This window comes from Vulpes vulpes, chromosome 16 (assembly GCF_048418805.1).
Source record: "Vulpes vulpes isolate BD-2025 chromosome 16, VulVul3, whole genome shotgun sequence".
Classification (NCBI taxonomy): domain Eukaryota; kingdom Metazoa; phylum Chordata; class Mammalia; order Carnivora; family Canidae; genus Vulpes; species Vulpes vulpes.
Genome location: NC_132795.1, coordinates 72,080,417 through 72,096,496, shown reverse-complemented (window position 1 = coordinate 72,096,496; position 16,080 = coordinate 72,080,417). Strand labels below are relative to the sequence as shown.

The following is a 16,080-nucleotide window of genomic DNA, read 5'->3' as shown; positions in this document are numbered from 1 at the left end:
AACCCTGAATAGCCAAAGGAATGTTGGCTATGTAAAGACCCTGAATAGCCAAAGGAATGTTGAAAAAGAAAACCAAAGCTGGTGGAATCACAATGCCTGACTTCAAGCTCTATTACAAAGCTGTAATCATCAAGACAGTATGGTACTGACACAAAAACAGACATGTAGGTGAGTGGAACAGAATAAAGAACCCAGAAATGGACCCTTAACTCTATGGCCAATCTTTGACAAGGCAGAAAAGAATATCCAATGAAAAAGGCAGGTTTTTTTTTTTTTAATATGACATCAAAAGTAGAAGGAATAAAAGCAAAAATAAGAGAGACTATATCAAACTAAAAAGCCTCTCTGCACAGCAAAAGCAGTATACGACAAAATGAAAGAAAATATTTGCAAACCATCTATCAGATAAGGAGTTAAAATCCAAAATATATAAGGAACTCATAAAATTCAATAGCAAGAAAAAAATCCAATTTTTAAAACTGGACAGAGGACCCGAATAGATTTTTTTTTTAAGAAGACATACAAATGGCCAATAGGTAAATGAAACAATGCTCAACATGACTAATCATCAGGGACGTGCATATCAAAACCACAGTGAGATATCACCTCATACCTGTTAGACTGGTGTTATAAAAAAGACAAGAGATAAAAAGTGTTGCAAAAATGTAAAGAAAAGGTAACCCTTGTTCACTGTTGGTGGGAATATAAGTTGGTACAGCCACCATGGAAAATAATATGAAGGTTTCTTCAACAATTAATAATTGAACTACCATATAATCAGGAAGTGTACATAGTTATAGCTTTTTGTTATATTAGCTCTATTTCCCCCCATTTCTAGGAGTCCTCTATTATTACCTGGCTTTTAGTTACCATCTGTACTCATTTCCTTAGCTCAATATAGTTTTGATTCCACCCAACTTCTTTGTGCTGTTATTGGTGAATATATCGGATATATATATAATTATATAATACTGTTTTATACAACTGACTTTTAAATCAGTTCAAAATGGAAAGTATGCATTTATAATGGTTTTCATAATTACATAATTACCTTTATAGTCATCCTTTCTGTGTGTGTTGATTTGAATTACCATCTGGTGTCAATTACTTTCAGACTGGAGAATTTCATTTAATGTTTTTGTGAAGTGGATCTGCTAACAATGTTTTATTTATCTGGTAATATCTCTATTGTCTTTTTTTTTTAATACAGTTTTGCTGGATATAAGACTCATGGCTGGCAGGCTGGTTTGTTTTTTTTTTTTCCTTTAATAACTGTGAATATGTAATTCCACTGCCTTCTGAATTCTAGTTTGTGCTGAGAAGTCAACTGTTAATCTTACTGGGGTTCGCTTGCAAGTAACAACTCATTTTTCTCTTGCTGCTTCTAAGAGTTTCTCCTTGTCCACGGCCTTTAGCATTTTTAAAAAGATTTTATTTATTTAAAAGAGAAAGACAGGAGAAGAAGGAATAGTAGAGGAAGAGGGAGAGAAGGAATCTCAAGCAGACTCTGAGAGAGTATGGAACCCCACTTAGGGCTTGATCTCACAACCCTGTTATCATGACCTGAGCTGAAATCAAGAGTCAGATGCTTAACCAACTGAACCACCAAGGTGGCCCTGGCCTTTAGCAATTTTATTATAATATGTCTGGTTTTTGTTGAGCATCCTAAATGTTAAGATTAATTTTTTAAATTTGCAATATCTTCAGCTATTATTTCTTCAAATATTTCCTCTGCTCCTTTCTCTCTTCTCCTTCTGTTACTCTCATTACATGTATGTTGGTGTGCTTAATGGTGTCCTACATTTCTCTGAGGCTCTGTTCATTTTTCTTCACTATCTTCTTTGTTCCTTGGATTGCATAATCTATTTCAATCTATCTCTAAACCACCAATTCCTGCCTCAGCCAGTTCAAATCTACTGCTGAGCCCCTCTCATTTTTCATTCTGGTTACTATAATTTTCACTCCCAGTCATTCCATTTTGTTCTTTTTTAAAAATAATTTCTCCATATTTTTATTTTTTAAAAAATAATTTCTCATATTCTCCATAAGAATATATTGATATTCTTTGTTTAAAAAGATACTGTCATCATACCTTTCTTCACTTAATTAAACATGTCTCATTTAGTTCTTTAAACATATTTATAATGGATACTTTGAAATTTTGCCTGTTAAAATTTGGCATCTGGTGGCTCTCATAGTAATTTTTGTTTGCCTGTTACCTCCATCCTCCACTTCCCCTTCCAGTGTATTGGTAATACTCTCTTGTTTTCTTTATGTGTCTCATTTTTGTTGTTGTTGCTGCTATTACTGTCAGATAATATATTGCAGTAACTCTGGCTACGGTTTTCTCTGCCCTCTAGGGGTTGTTATTTGCTTATTTATATGTTCTGGATATAAGAGCTTTATCAGATATGTATTTTATAAATATTTTCTGCAATTTTTGGCTTATCTTTTCATTCTCTTAACAATGTCTTTCACAGAGAAGTTTTTAAGTTTAATGAAATCCACGTTATCAATTTTTTCTTTCATAGATAATGCCTTTGTTATTATATATAAAAAGTCACCATTAAACTCAAGGTCACCCAGATTTTTCCCCATGTTATCTTCTAGAAGTTCTATAGTTTGGCATTTTACATTTTGGTCTAAGGTCCATTTTGAGTTAATTTTTGTGAAAGTAGTAAGATCTTGATCTACATGCTATTTTTTTCCTTGCATATAGATATCCAGTTGTTCTAGAACCATTTGTTAAGAAAGCTCTTTTCTCAACTGAATTTCCTTTGTTCTTCTGTCTTGACTTTGTGTGAGTTGATTTCTGGGCTCTCTGTTCTACTTCATTGATCTATTTGTCTATTCTTTCACCAATCCTGTGCTGTCTTGAATATTGTAGCATTACAGTCAATCTTCAAGTCAGCTGGTATTCTCCTTATTGAAATTGGTATTCCGAATCTTTTCCCTTTCCATATAAACTTTACAATCAGTTTGTTAATATCCACAAAACAACTTGCTAGAATTTTGGCTGAGACTGAATTGAATCTATACGTCTGTTTAGGAAAAACTAACATCTTGACAATAAGAAACCTTCCAATCCATGAACATGGGATATTTCTCCTTTTTTTTTTTTTTAAGATTTTATTTATTTACTCATGAGAGACACACAGAGAGAGGCAAAGACATAGGCAGAGGGAGAAGCAGGCTCCAAGTGGGGCCGATATGGGACTCGATCCCGAAACTCCAGGATCATACTCTGAGCCAAAGGCAGACAGCCAACCGCTGAGCCACCCAGGTATCCCTAGTTCTTCATTTAGATCTTTGACTTCCTTCATCAAATATTTATAGTTTTCCATATATATATATATAAATATGTACAAGATCTATAGCTAGATTTATATTTAAGTATAAACACTTCCCAACTCATTCTATGATGCCAGAATTATTCTGATACCAAAACCAGACGTCACAATAAAAGTATAGACCATTGTCTCTTAGAAATATAGACAAAAAATCCTCAACAACATACCAGAAAACAAAATCCAGCAGCACAAAAAATAATTATATACCATTACCAAGCAGGATTTTACTTAGGAATGCAAAGTTGGTTTAACATCTGAAAATCAATGTAATACACTATTTGTAAAACAACAACAAAAAACCCACATGATCATCTCAACAGACATAGAAAAAGCATCTGAGAAAAAACCCTCAGCTAGCATCACACCTAATGGTGAAACACCAAATGTTTTCCTCCTAAAATCAGGAAAAACACAAGGATGTCCCTCTCCTCTTGCCACCTCTATTCAACATTGCATCAGAAGTTCTAGCTAGTGCAGTTAGGCAAAACAAAAAAAAAAGGCATTCAATTTGGAAAGAAAGTACAAACTATCTCTATTTGCAAATGACACGGTCTTGGATGCAGAAAATCCTAATGAATCCACTAAAAAATGATGAGAATTAATAAACAAAGTCAGCCAGGTTGTAGGATAAAAGATCAATACGTAAAAATCAACTGCATTTTTGTTCATTTACAATGAATAATTCAAAAATGAAAATAACACTTCCATTTACAATAACACACAAAAGAATAAAATACTTAGGAATAAAAATTTAACAAAGGGAGGCATAACTTATACTCTGAAACAAAAATATTATTGAAATAAATTAAAGAAGATTTAACAGTGAAACTACAGCCAATGTTCACTCATCACAAGACTTAATATTATTAGGATGGCTGTATTTCCCACATTATTTACAGATTCAACATAATCCCTATCAGAATCCCAGGTGGCTTCTCTGTAGAAATTGCCAGGTTGATCCTAAAATTCATATGGATATTCAAAGGGCTCGAAATAGCCAAAACAATCTTGAATTTAAAAAAAACAAAAACAAAAACAGGAAGCCTCACACTTTCTCACTTCAAAACTTACTACAAAGCAACAGTAATTAATACAGTGTGGTACTGGCATAAAGATAGATACACAGATCAATGGAATAGAACCAGAAATAAAGCCATGTGCCTATAGTCTATTGATTTGCAATAAAGGTGTTAAGAGCAGATGCTGGTTAGACAACTAGATAGCCAGATGCAAAAGAATGAAGTTGGATCCTTACTTCACACCATACACAAAAAATTAACTCAAAACGAATCAAAGACCTAAAACGGGGGACTAGGAGCCTATAGCTAAAAGGTTGCTTTTTGTAGTCATAAAAATCTAAAACTGTGGTGAAGGCTGCACAACTCTGTGAATATACTAAATACATTTGACCTGTATACTTTCAATGGATGAGTTTTATGGCATGCAAACTGTATCTGAGTAAAGCTGCTAAAAAGTAACAAAAATGTGTAGGATGCACTAAAACAATGTATAGAGGAAAATGTAAAACTTTAAGTTATTATATGAAAAAGAAAAATGGTCTAAAACTAATCATGTAAGTGTCCATCTTAAAATTTTAAAAATGAGAGTAAATTAAACACAAATTATGTAGAAGTAAAGGAATAATAAAGAGAAAAAAATCAATAAAATATAAAACCAACAATGAATAAAAAATGAATGAAATTAACACTGCTACTTTGAAAAGATCAACATAAATAACAAATTTCCAACTAAACTGATGAAAATAGAGAAAAGTCATGAATTACCAATAACAAGAATGCATAAAGGATGCCACTAAAAATTATAAATAAACTTTTGACAACAAATTTGGCAACTTTGATGAAATGGACAAATCTTAGAAAAACACAGATTGCCAAAATTGATTTAAGGAGAAACAGAAATTCTGAATAGTTTTCAACCAATTAAAAAATTAAAATAATAATTTAAAATCTTCCTGGCATAATTTCCAGGCCTATATGGTTTTACTTGTGAATTCCACCAACAATTAAAGAGGAAATAATATCAATATACAAACTAGAATAGAGACAAGGGAATATATCCATATTCATTCTGTGAGACAGTATTAACCTGGTTAATATACCTCATTAGTTTATAAGGCAGATTAAGCAAAATCTGAAAATGACATCACAATTACAGGCAAATATCTTCATGAAACCAATGCAAAGATCCACAACAAAATATTACAATTTAACAATTTATTTAAAATATTAGCAATCTAACAATTTGTCTAAAAAGATAATATATCATGATCAACTGGGATTTATTCCAGGAATATATTTTTAATTTTTTTTTTTAGATTTTATTTACTCATTCATGAGAGACAGAGAGAGAGAGAGGCAGAAACACAGGCATGGGAGAAGCAGGCTCCAATGCAGGGAGCCTGACATGGGACCCGATCCCAGGTCTCCAGGATCACACCCTGGGTTGTAGGCAGTTCTAAGCCACTGAGCCACCCGGGCTGCCCCAGGAATACATGTTTAAATATCAATCAATGTATTAACCATCTTAACAAGCCAAAAAATAAAAATAAAAAGATATGACCATCTCAACAGCTGCGAAAAGGCATTTGATGAAATTCTACACCCATTCATGATAAAAACTCTATGTACACTTAGAAGGTCTTCAAACTGATCAAATGTTTCTACAAGAATATACAGCTAATATCATATTTAAAAAAGAAACACTGAATCCTTTTCCCTTAAGATGATGAATGACACAAAGATGTCCACTCTCACCACTTTTATTCAATGCCAGAGAAATAAAAAGCTTTCAGATTGGAAAAGAAGAAGTAAAGCTATCTTTATATGCAAAGGTCATGATTGCTGATGTAGAAAATCCTTTAAAATCTACCTAAAAAACCTACAAACTAAAAAATTAAATTTAAGCAATACTACAGAATAAAAGATAACAAAATTCTCTATTTCTATGTATAGGCAATCAAAAACTGCAATACAAAATTAAGGAATAAAATATAATTTACAATGATACTTTAAAGACTCACGAGATAATAAAGGATGATAACAAAATATACATAATATCTATAACTTAAAAGTATAAAGCATGTGGATACACTATATTTATGTACTGGAAGACTCAGTATTGTTAAGATCTCGACTCTCCCCATGTTGATTTGTACATTCAATACCATGCTATTCAAGTCCAAAGTAAGTTTTTTCTACAGAAAATAACTCATTCTAAAATTTACATGAAAATGAAGACTCATAACAACCAATATTCTGAAAAAGAACACATTTGGAGGACTCATACTAACTCATTTCAAGACTTAGTATAAAGCTACATTAAAGAAGATTCTATGATACTGGCTAAGAATGGATATGTATATCCATGAGACAGAAGAGTTCAGAAACAGATCCATTCATATAGAATCAATTTATTTTTGCTAAAAGTTCTTGGACTTTCAGACTCCAGAGCTAGGAGAATATAAATTTGCATTGTTTAAGCCACCCAATTTGTGGTATTTTGTTATGGCAGCCCTAGCAGACTAATGCACAAATTAAATGTCCATCAACAGATGAATAAACAAATTGTGATATAGCTATATTATGGAATACTACTCACCAATATGAACTAAAATGAACTAACATACAACATACATGAACTTCAAAAATCATTATGCTGAATGAAAAAAGTCAAGATGCAAATGAATACTGTCTGATTCCATTTATATAAAATTCTAGAGACAGTAAATCAGTAATAGTGACAGAAAGCAAATCAGTAATTGCCTAGGGGTTAGGATGGATTGACTGCAAAAGGGCTTGAAGGAACATTAGGGAGGTAATGAAATGTTCTATAACATGATTATTGTGATGATTGTGAAAATGTATTCATTTGTCAAAAATCATCAGATCACACTGAGTGCTCTTTATTGCATGTAAATTATACTTCAATTTTTAAAAAAATTTATTTATCTGAGAGACAGCACAAATGGTAGGGAGGGGTGGAGGGAGAGAAAGGAAGCCCAATGTGGGATGAATCCCAGAACCCTGGGATCATGCTGAGAAGGAAGCCCAATGTGGGATGAATCCCAGAACCCTGGGATCATGATCCAAACTAAAGGCAGACACTAAACCAACTGAGCCACTCAGGCACCCCAACTTCAACATAGCTGATTAAAATTTAGATATCCAGCAGTTTGTGAACAATAAACAAACTAGATAGTTACATTAATATATAAAACAGACTTTTAAGCAGAGAGTGTTATTCTGGTGACTCACAACACATTTACATTTTCATCATAAATATAAAAAATGCTGAACAAATAGCAGTCTTAAAAATAAAGTGAAAACTGAGAGTATCATTCAAAGAAAGGCAAACAAATCCACAATTATAGAGGAGGATCTTAATACATTTCTTTCAGTAACTGGAAGATCAAGAATACAAATTTGGTAAGGATTTGTAAGAATCGAATGATACTATTAACAAATCTAATCACATATGCATATAAATATACTATATACAAATTCATACAATATGCATCTCCCCAAAATAAGTTCATACACAAGCTTTTCAAGCTTATTTAGAATATTATCAAATATTAATTGTGTACTCTGGCACTAAGCAAGTCTTAACAAATACCAAAGAATGAATATCATATAAACCATTTTATTTCATCATAAGGTACAACAAAACTAGAAACAAAATAAAATAACCTTAAGTTCCCTGTGCATTGGCAATTTTTAAAATAACTTCAGTGAACATAATTATTTTGAATGTAAATGGACTAAACAGGGGATCCCTGGGTGGCTCAGTGGTTTGGCGCCTGCCTTTGGCCCAGGGCGCGATCCTGGAGTCCCGGGATCGAGTCCCACGTTGGGCTCCCGGCATGGAGCCTGCTTCTCCTTCCTCCTGTGTCTCTGCCTCTCTCTCTCTCTCTCTCTCATAAATAAATAAATCTTTTAAAAAATTAAAAATAAATAAATAAATAAATAAATAAATAAATAAATAAATGGACTAAACACACTAAACACCCCAGTCAAAAGACAGGGTGTCAAAATGGAAAAAACATCAAGATCCATCAATGTGCTGCCTATAAGAGACTCATTTTAGACCTAAAGATACCTGCAGAATGAAAGTGAGGAAGTGGAGAAACATTTATCACATAAATGGATGTCAAAAGAAAGCTGGAGTAGCAATACTTATATTAGACAAACTAGACTTTAAAACAAAGACTATAAAAAGAGACATAGAAGACCATTATGTTATCATAAAGGGGACAATCCAACATGAAGATATAACAATGTAAAATATTTATACACTCAACATGAGAGCACCCAAATATGTAAAACAATTAATAACAAACATAAAGGATCTAATTGATAATAACAATAATAATAGGGGACTTTAACACCTCACTTACATCAATGGACAGATAATTTAAACAGAAAATAAATAAGAAAAGAACAGCTTTGAAAAATACACTGGCAGATGGACTTAACAGAAATATTGAGAGCATTTCATCCTAAAGCAGCAGAATACACATTCTTTTCAAGTGCAAATGGAACATTCTCTAGAACCGATTACATATTAGTGCATAAAACAGGCCTCAACAAATACGAAATTGAAATCATACCATGCATCTTTTCTGACCACAGCACTATGAAACTAGAAGTCAACCACAAGAAACCATTTGGAAAACCCACAAATACATTAATGTTAAACAACATGCTACTAAACAATTAATGAGTCAACCATCAAAGCAAAGAAAATTTTTAAAATACATGCAAACAAATGAAAATGAAAACACAAAAGTCCAAAACCTTTGGGATGCAGCAAAAGTGGTCCTAAGAGGGAAGTATATGGCAATACAGGCCTACCTCAAGAAGCAAGAAAAATCTCAAATATACAACCAAACCTTACACCTAAAGGACCTAGAAAAAGAACAACAAATGAAGCAGAAGCAACAGAAGGAAGGAAATAATAAAGATTACAGCAGAAGTTAATGATGTAGAAACTAAAAACGTCAACAACAATAGAACAGATCAATGAAATCAGGAGCTTGTTCTTTGAAAAAATTGATAAAATTGATAAATCTTTGGCCAGACTTACAAAAAAAAAAAAAAAGCCAAAAAACAACAACAAAAAAAGACAAAGGATCCAAATAAATAAAATCACAAGGAGAGAGAAGAAATAATAGCCAATATCACAGAAATACAATTATAAGAGAATATAAAAACTATATGCAAACAAATTGGACAACCTAGAAGAAATGGATAAATTCCTAGAAATATATAAACTAACAAAACTCAAACAGGAAGAAATAGAAAACTTGGACAAACCAAAAAAAAAAAAAAAAACCCCACAAAAAAATTGGATCAGTAATCAAAAAACTTCCAACAAGGTCTAGGGCCAAATGGCTTCACAGAAATCTACCAAACATTTTTTTAAAGATTTTATTTATTTATTCATTAGAGACACACACAGAGAGAGAGAGACAGAGACACAGGCAGAGACAGGCAGAGGGAGAAGCAAGCTCCATACAGGGAGCCCGATGTGGGACTCAATCCCAGGACTCCAGGGTCACGACCTGAGCCAAAGGCAGACATCTAACTGCTGCACCACCCAGGCATCCCTCTACCAAACATTTAAAGAAGAGTTAATACCTATTCTCAAACTATTCCAAAACAAAAAAAGAAAGAAAGAAAAGGGAAAAAGCTTCCAAATTCATTCTATAAGGCCAGCATTACCCTGATACCAAAATCAGATAAAGACTAAAAAAAGAGAAATACAGGGGCATCTGGCTCAGTCAGGGGAGTGTGAGACTCTTGATCAGGGTCATGAATTCAAGTCCTGAATTGGGTATAGAGATTACTAAAAAATAAATTAAAAACTTAGAAAAAGAGAGACCTACAGGCCAATATCCCTGATGAACATGGATGCAAAAATTCTCAAAAAAAAAAAACAAAACAGCAAACTGAATCCAATAATATATTTTAAAAAATCATTCACCACAATCAAATGGGATTTATTCCTGGGTTGCCAAGGTGGTTCAATATTTGCAAATCTATCAATGTGCTATTATATACCACAATAATAAAAGAAGGCATAAGAACCGTATGATCATTTAGTAGATGCAGAAAAAAAACATTGACAAGGTACAGCATTCAATCATGATAAAAACCCTCAACAGGGGCACTTGGGTTGCTCAGTGGTTGAGCATCTGCCTTCGGTTCAGGTCATGATCCTGAGATCCTGGGATCGAGTCCCTCATTAGGCTCCTTGCAGAGAGCCTACTTTTTGCCTCTCTCTCTGTGTCTCTTATGAATAAATAAATAAAATCTTAAAAAAAAACTCAACAAAGTAGGTTTAGACAGAACATATCTCAATATAATAAAAGCCATATACAAAAAATCCACAGCTAATGTCCTCAATGGGGAAAAACTGAGAGCTTTTCCTCTATGGTCAGAGAAAAAGATAAGGATGTCCACTCACACCACTGTCATTTAACATAACAGAAGTCCTAACCACAGCAACAAAAAGAAATAAAAAGCATCCAAATTGGCAAGGAAGAAGTCAAACTTTCACTATTTGCAGATGACATGATACTCTATATAGGAGTGCCTGGGTGGCTCAGTCGGTTAAGCGTCAGCCTTCAGCTCCGGTCATGATCTCAGGGTCCTCAGACAGAGCACTGTGTGCTTCTCCCTCTCCCTCTGCCTGCTGCTTTCCCTGCTTGTACTCTTGCTCTGTCAAATAAATAAATACAATCTTAAAAAAAAAAAAGAAAACTTGAAAAAGTCCACCAAAAGACTGCTAGAACTGATACACAAATTCAGTAAGGTCACAGGACACAAAACCAACCTACAGAACTCCGTTATATTTCCATATCTCAACAAAATGAAGCAGCAGAAAGAGAAATGAAGCAATCAATCCTGGTTATAATTGCACCAAAAACCATAAGATACCTAGGAAATGCACCTAACCAAAGAGGTGAAAGACCTGTACTCTGAAAAGTATAAAACACTAATGAAAGAAATTGAAGATGACACAAAGAAATAGAAAGATACTTCATCCTCATGGATTAGAAGAATAAATATTGTTAAAATATCTATACTACCCAAAGCAATCTACACATTTAATGCAATCCCTATCAAAATACCACCAGCATTTTTCACAGAACTAGAACAATCCTAAAATTTGTATGGAACCACAAAAGACCCTGAATAGCCAAAGTAACCTTGAAAAAGAAAAGCAAAGCTGGAGGCATCACAATTCCAGATTTCAAGTTATACTACAAAGGTCTAGTGAACAAAACAAGATGGCACTGGCACAAAAACAGAGTCATAAATCAATAGAACAGAACACCTAGAAATGAAGCATACCTTTATGATCAATTAATACTCATCAAAGCAGGAAAGAATATCTGAAGGGAAAAAAAAACAGTCTCTTCAACAAACGGTGTTGGGAAAAGTGGACAGCAGCATGCAAAAGAATGAAACCGGGGCACACTCTTACACCAAACACAAAAATAAATTAAAAATGGATTAAAGATCTAAATATGAGACCTAAAACCATAAAAATCTTAGAGAAGAACACAGGAATGGCCAGGAAACATGAAAAGATCCTCAATTTCACTGTAATCAAGGAAATAGAAAACAAAAAAGTATAGAAAAATGTAAAAGTCTGACCATATCAAGTACTGATTAGTACCTGAGAAAATAAAAATCCATAATTCCTGGTTAAAGGGTAAAACTGTAGAGAGCACTTTGACAATACTTCGAAGAGTTAAAACTGCTCAAATCTATCCAGTTATTCCACTTTCGGGCATAAAATCAGAGAAATACATACCCAAGGAGAATACTAAAAGAATGTTCATTGTAGCATTTTATTATAGAAAAAGTGAAGACAATTAAATTTCCTTTAATATGGGAATGAATTTTTAAAATAAAATATTTATACAATGACTACAGATGCAACTGTTTGGATGTATACTGTATGTATCAAAATAGATGAATTTCAAAATTATGATATGGAGCAAAAAAGGCAAACTGCAAATGGATATCTAGAGTATCACTTAAAAAAGCCACAAAACAATATTATACATAATGTATGGGTGATAGATATATAGAAAAAGTATAAACATATGCAAAATAGTTACATAACTGACATGAAAGTTATCCATGCCAACCATTAGGGAGGGAGGAGCGGGAAGGATGAAGAGTTGTATCTGTAATAATTTGTTTCTTTATAAAAAGAGAATCTTGACACAATATGAAAAATGTTAGCATCCTTCAACTGGGGAGATTGGCACATGTGTGTTATTTATATTACTTGTTTTTTTGCACTTTTTTGGTATATATGAAACAATTCCTAATTTTTTAAAATGCTGAAGATTAAAATGCTGAAGATTAAAATGCCCTGGTTGTAGGGCAGGTAATAGGTTAAAGCAGAACCAGATCAGATATAGGAGGACAATTAGGCTACAATTCACAATATATTTAAATAATTTAAATGTTTATACATTTAATTTATGGAATGCCAAACAAAACTCTTTCAAGGATGATGCAGGATGCCCTACAAGTATATTTTTCCAAACTTACCTGCTCAACCTCTCTGTTGAGAGAATCTACTTTTTCTTTCAATCTGTTACCCTCTGCCTCAGCAGTGATGAGTTCTAATTTGAGGGTATTGTTATCTGCCTCTGCTTGACGGGCCTTATTTTCCCAGTTTTCAGCATCTTCATTGGCTTTTCGGAGTTGGTCCATCATTTGCCGGTTCTCAGATTCCTAGAAAGCAAATCTTAGGTATTACTTTAAAAGATATACAATGGTCAACATACAATGCAATGTAAACATTATTTGTCAGGTCATTGGAAATTTATTTGCTACAGGATCATTTGTAACATAAACTCGAGGAATCACATCTACACTCAATTTAGAAAATTGGTCATTCTGTAATTAACAAAAGGGAGTGGGACCAGAATCTGCCCTGGCTCCTGAGTCACACTCACTGATCTAGTAAAGTTAAGCTGTTTACTCCTACCTTCAGAATCTGGATGAGTATGTTGTTTTATTGCTTTTGTTCAACCAAAATCCTTCATTGTCTTCATTGCCTTCTTTCCCTATGTATCTGTTTACTTACTACTTGCTGGTTACTTACTACTTACTACTTACTTTGAGTTTCTGCCTTAGCCTAACCTTTTGTATCTGTGTATTCCCTTGTTCTTGATCGCTTTTCTAGGTTGTACTAGCTACAGAACTTCTAACTGTTTGCATATCCCAAACATCAACTTCTGATAATTCTGTTGGTTGGGCACATTTCCTGGCTAGCTCCTGCCATTCATTCATAACCCCAACCTTAATTTTCTCCATCATGGACTATACTATGATTCACTTCTGCTCACTGTTCTAGTACCTTGCTTAATATTACTAAGAAGTAAAATATCAAATCTATGCCAATAAACAATATTCATAAATACATAGTCATAATGGGAATATGATATAGAACTAATTTTTAAAACCTTAAAGGGATGTTATTTTTTTTTAATTTTTATTTATTAATTTGAGAGAGAGAGAGAGTGCACAAGTGAGGGCAGCAGCAGAGGGATAGGGAAAGAGAAAATCTTAAGCCTGACTCTGGGCTGTATCTCATGATCCTGAGATCATGACCTACCTGAGCAGAAACAGTCAGTCAGTCATTTAACTGATTGAGCCAACTAAGTGCCCCCAGGGGATCTTATTTCTGAAGGAAAACAATCAGCTCCACAAATGATATACTATATTGAGTAATCATTATGAGGCTATTTTTAAAAAGCATATTTTAATAATAATGGTTTGGTCAACTCATTCTTAAAATGTCATTTATAATTTTGGGAATTAATTAAAAGGCATTAGATCTCTTTCTCTCCTGTTAATATGCAGTGAATATCTCTCTCAGAACCATAAAGTGACCAAATTGCAATAAGCAATGCCTCACTGTAATAAGGCTTTCAAATCAGATTTAAGTTCTCACCAGTATGATTAATTATGAGACTGATGAACTGAAATTCAGTTAATATCGCCACCTTGTGGTTTGGTTATTTATGACTAACGTGAAAGATTTTTGCCAAGTCTGTTAGTTACTAATAAGTTAACATACTAAACTACTGCACTGGCTTTCAAGATTCAGATATTCAGAATATGCCACTAGAAATCTGATGTGTTTTCCACTATTACACTAAAAATAACAGTTGTGTACACAGTGTGTACCTGGGAGTACATAGTAATAGTATACATAAATTGAATTTTACCCCATCAATCTTCACCCTCTACCTTTCTATAGCACTCACTGTCTACACCATTCTCTTAACACTACTTTATAGCTTTACACTATTAGGTGTGGATGTCCAGTCTCCCCAATAATATTCTGAATTCCTTGAAGATAGAAACCATTTTTAAAATATTAGCTTTCTGACTAAAATCCTTTGTGCTACTTGACTGAATTATGGGTACAGCCTCTCCTAAATGATCTCCCTATTATCACCCACTTATACACTCCCCTCTAGCTATAGAACCTACTTTTTTTTCCCCTTACACCTTTGCTCATTTTGTCTCCACTGCTTGGGGTGCCATTCTGTTTCCTGTTTTTCATCTCTGGCACCTCAGCAACTAGCATACTACAATGCTGAATGAATCAAGTATTCAACAATTTTTAATGGACCCATGGTTTATTCTCTCAAGGAACTGCCTAGATCCATCTAGCTTTGTTGTAAAATGAAATCTGTTAAAAACAAATCAAAAATCTCATACTAGGATGCTACCAGCTGAGAGAACCTTGATGTGTGATGTCTGAAAATACAATTCCACAATCTAAAAGCCCCAGTCACTAATAGTGGAATTTCAGGAAATCTGACAAGCTAGGGAGAAAAAGGGAAGTGTCTAACACTGAATGAAAGCTTAGTACATCAAATGTTCAGATACTCATTGATTTACATTCTACCTTATATATACCTAATGGTTCACTGTCCTAGGTCTATCTTACTTGGGCCTTCTTCCCAATTGCAAATGGGCCACTGGGACTCAGAGAGGTTGAACAGCCCACATAAGTCCATGTTAATAGTGAGAAGAGGGGTCAGACCTCTGACTTTGAAACTTCCATGTGTTTATGGTATTATGTTGCTGGCACCTTAAAATCGAGACATGTAGAAAACCATCTGCTTTGCCAACATAAGGCTGCTGCCTTACTGCCTTACTTGCTTACGGAGTCCTCAGAATCTCTTCTCTCTCAAGGTCTTAAACAATCTTATATACACCAAAAATGCTCAAGAAATATTCGTAGACTAATATTAAATGAGATGTTAAATAGAACAAGGAAAACAGTTTGGGGGTAGAAAGTTCCTATTAATGGTTTGAGTGGTATATAAGGAACACTATATTATAGTAATCAATCCAGCTACAGTATTTAGATAATATTTTACCAAATGCACATACCTAACATCCTTGGTCAAGCTGTCTGTTTATTCCAGAGTTGGCACACCTATATCCAGATTTATTTGGTATTAGCTGTTGCTAATACAGGTGCCTGGTCATATGGTTACTAACAGAGAAGTACAGAGCAGAGCCATCTACTCTCTGATCCTAAGAAACAGATGGCCCTACAACAAGGTGATCAATTCTGATCTACTACACAATCAGGTGGAGCCTCTTTTGTCAAAGGTCTGTAAACTTAAAACTATCATGTCTCAAATATAAGTGAG

At 33.8% G+C, this 16,080-nt stretch overlaps 1 protein-coding gene across 7 annotated transcripts in view; it reads right to left on the bottom strand.

Annotated features, from left to right (window-relative positions):
- Positions 1-16,080, bottom strand: part of TSGA10 (testis specific 10) — a 128,629-nt gene that overhangs the window by 53,582 nt on the left and 58,967 nt on the right. For all 7 annotated transcript variants that reach the window (XM_072741326.1, XM_072741325.1, XM_072741329.1 and 4 more), the window contains one exon: positions 12,947-13,132. In XM_072741326.1, the coding sequence (XP_072597427.1) occupies positions 12,947-13,132 (186 nt within the window). The remainder of the gene's footprint in view (positions 1-12,946; positions 13,133-16,080) is intronic.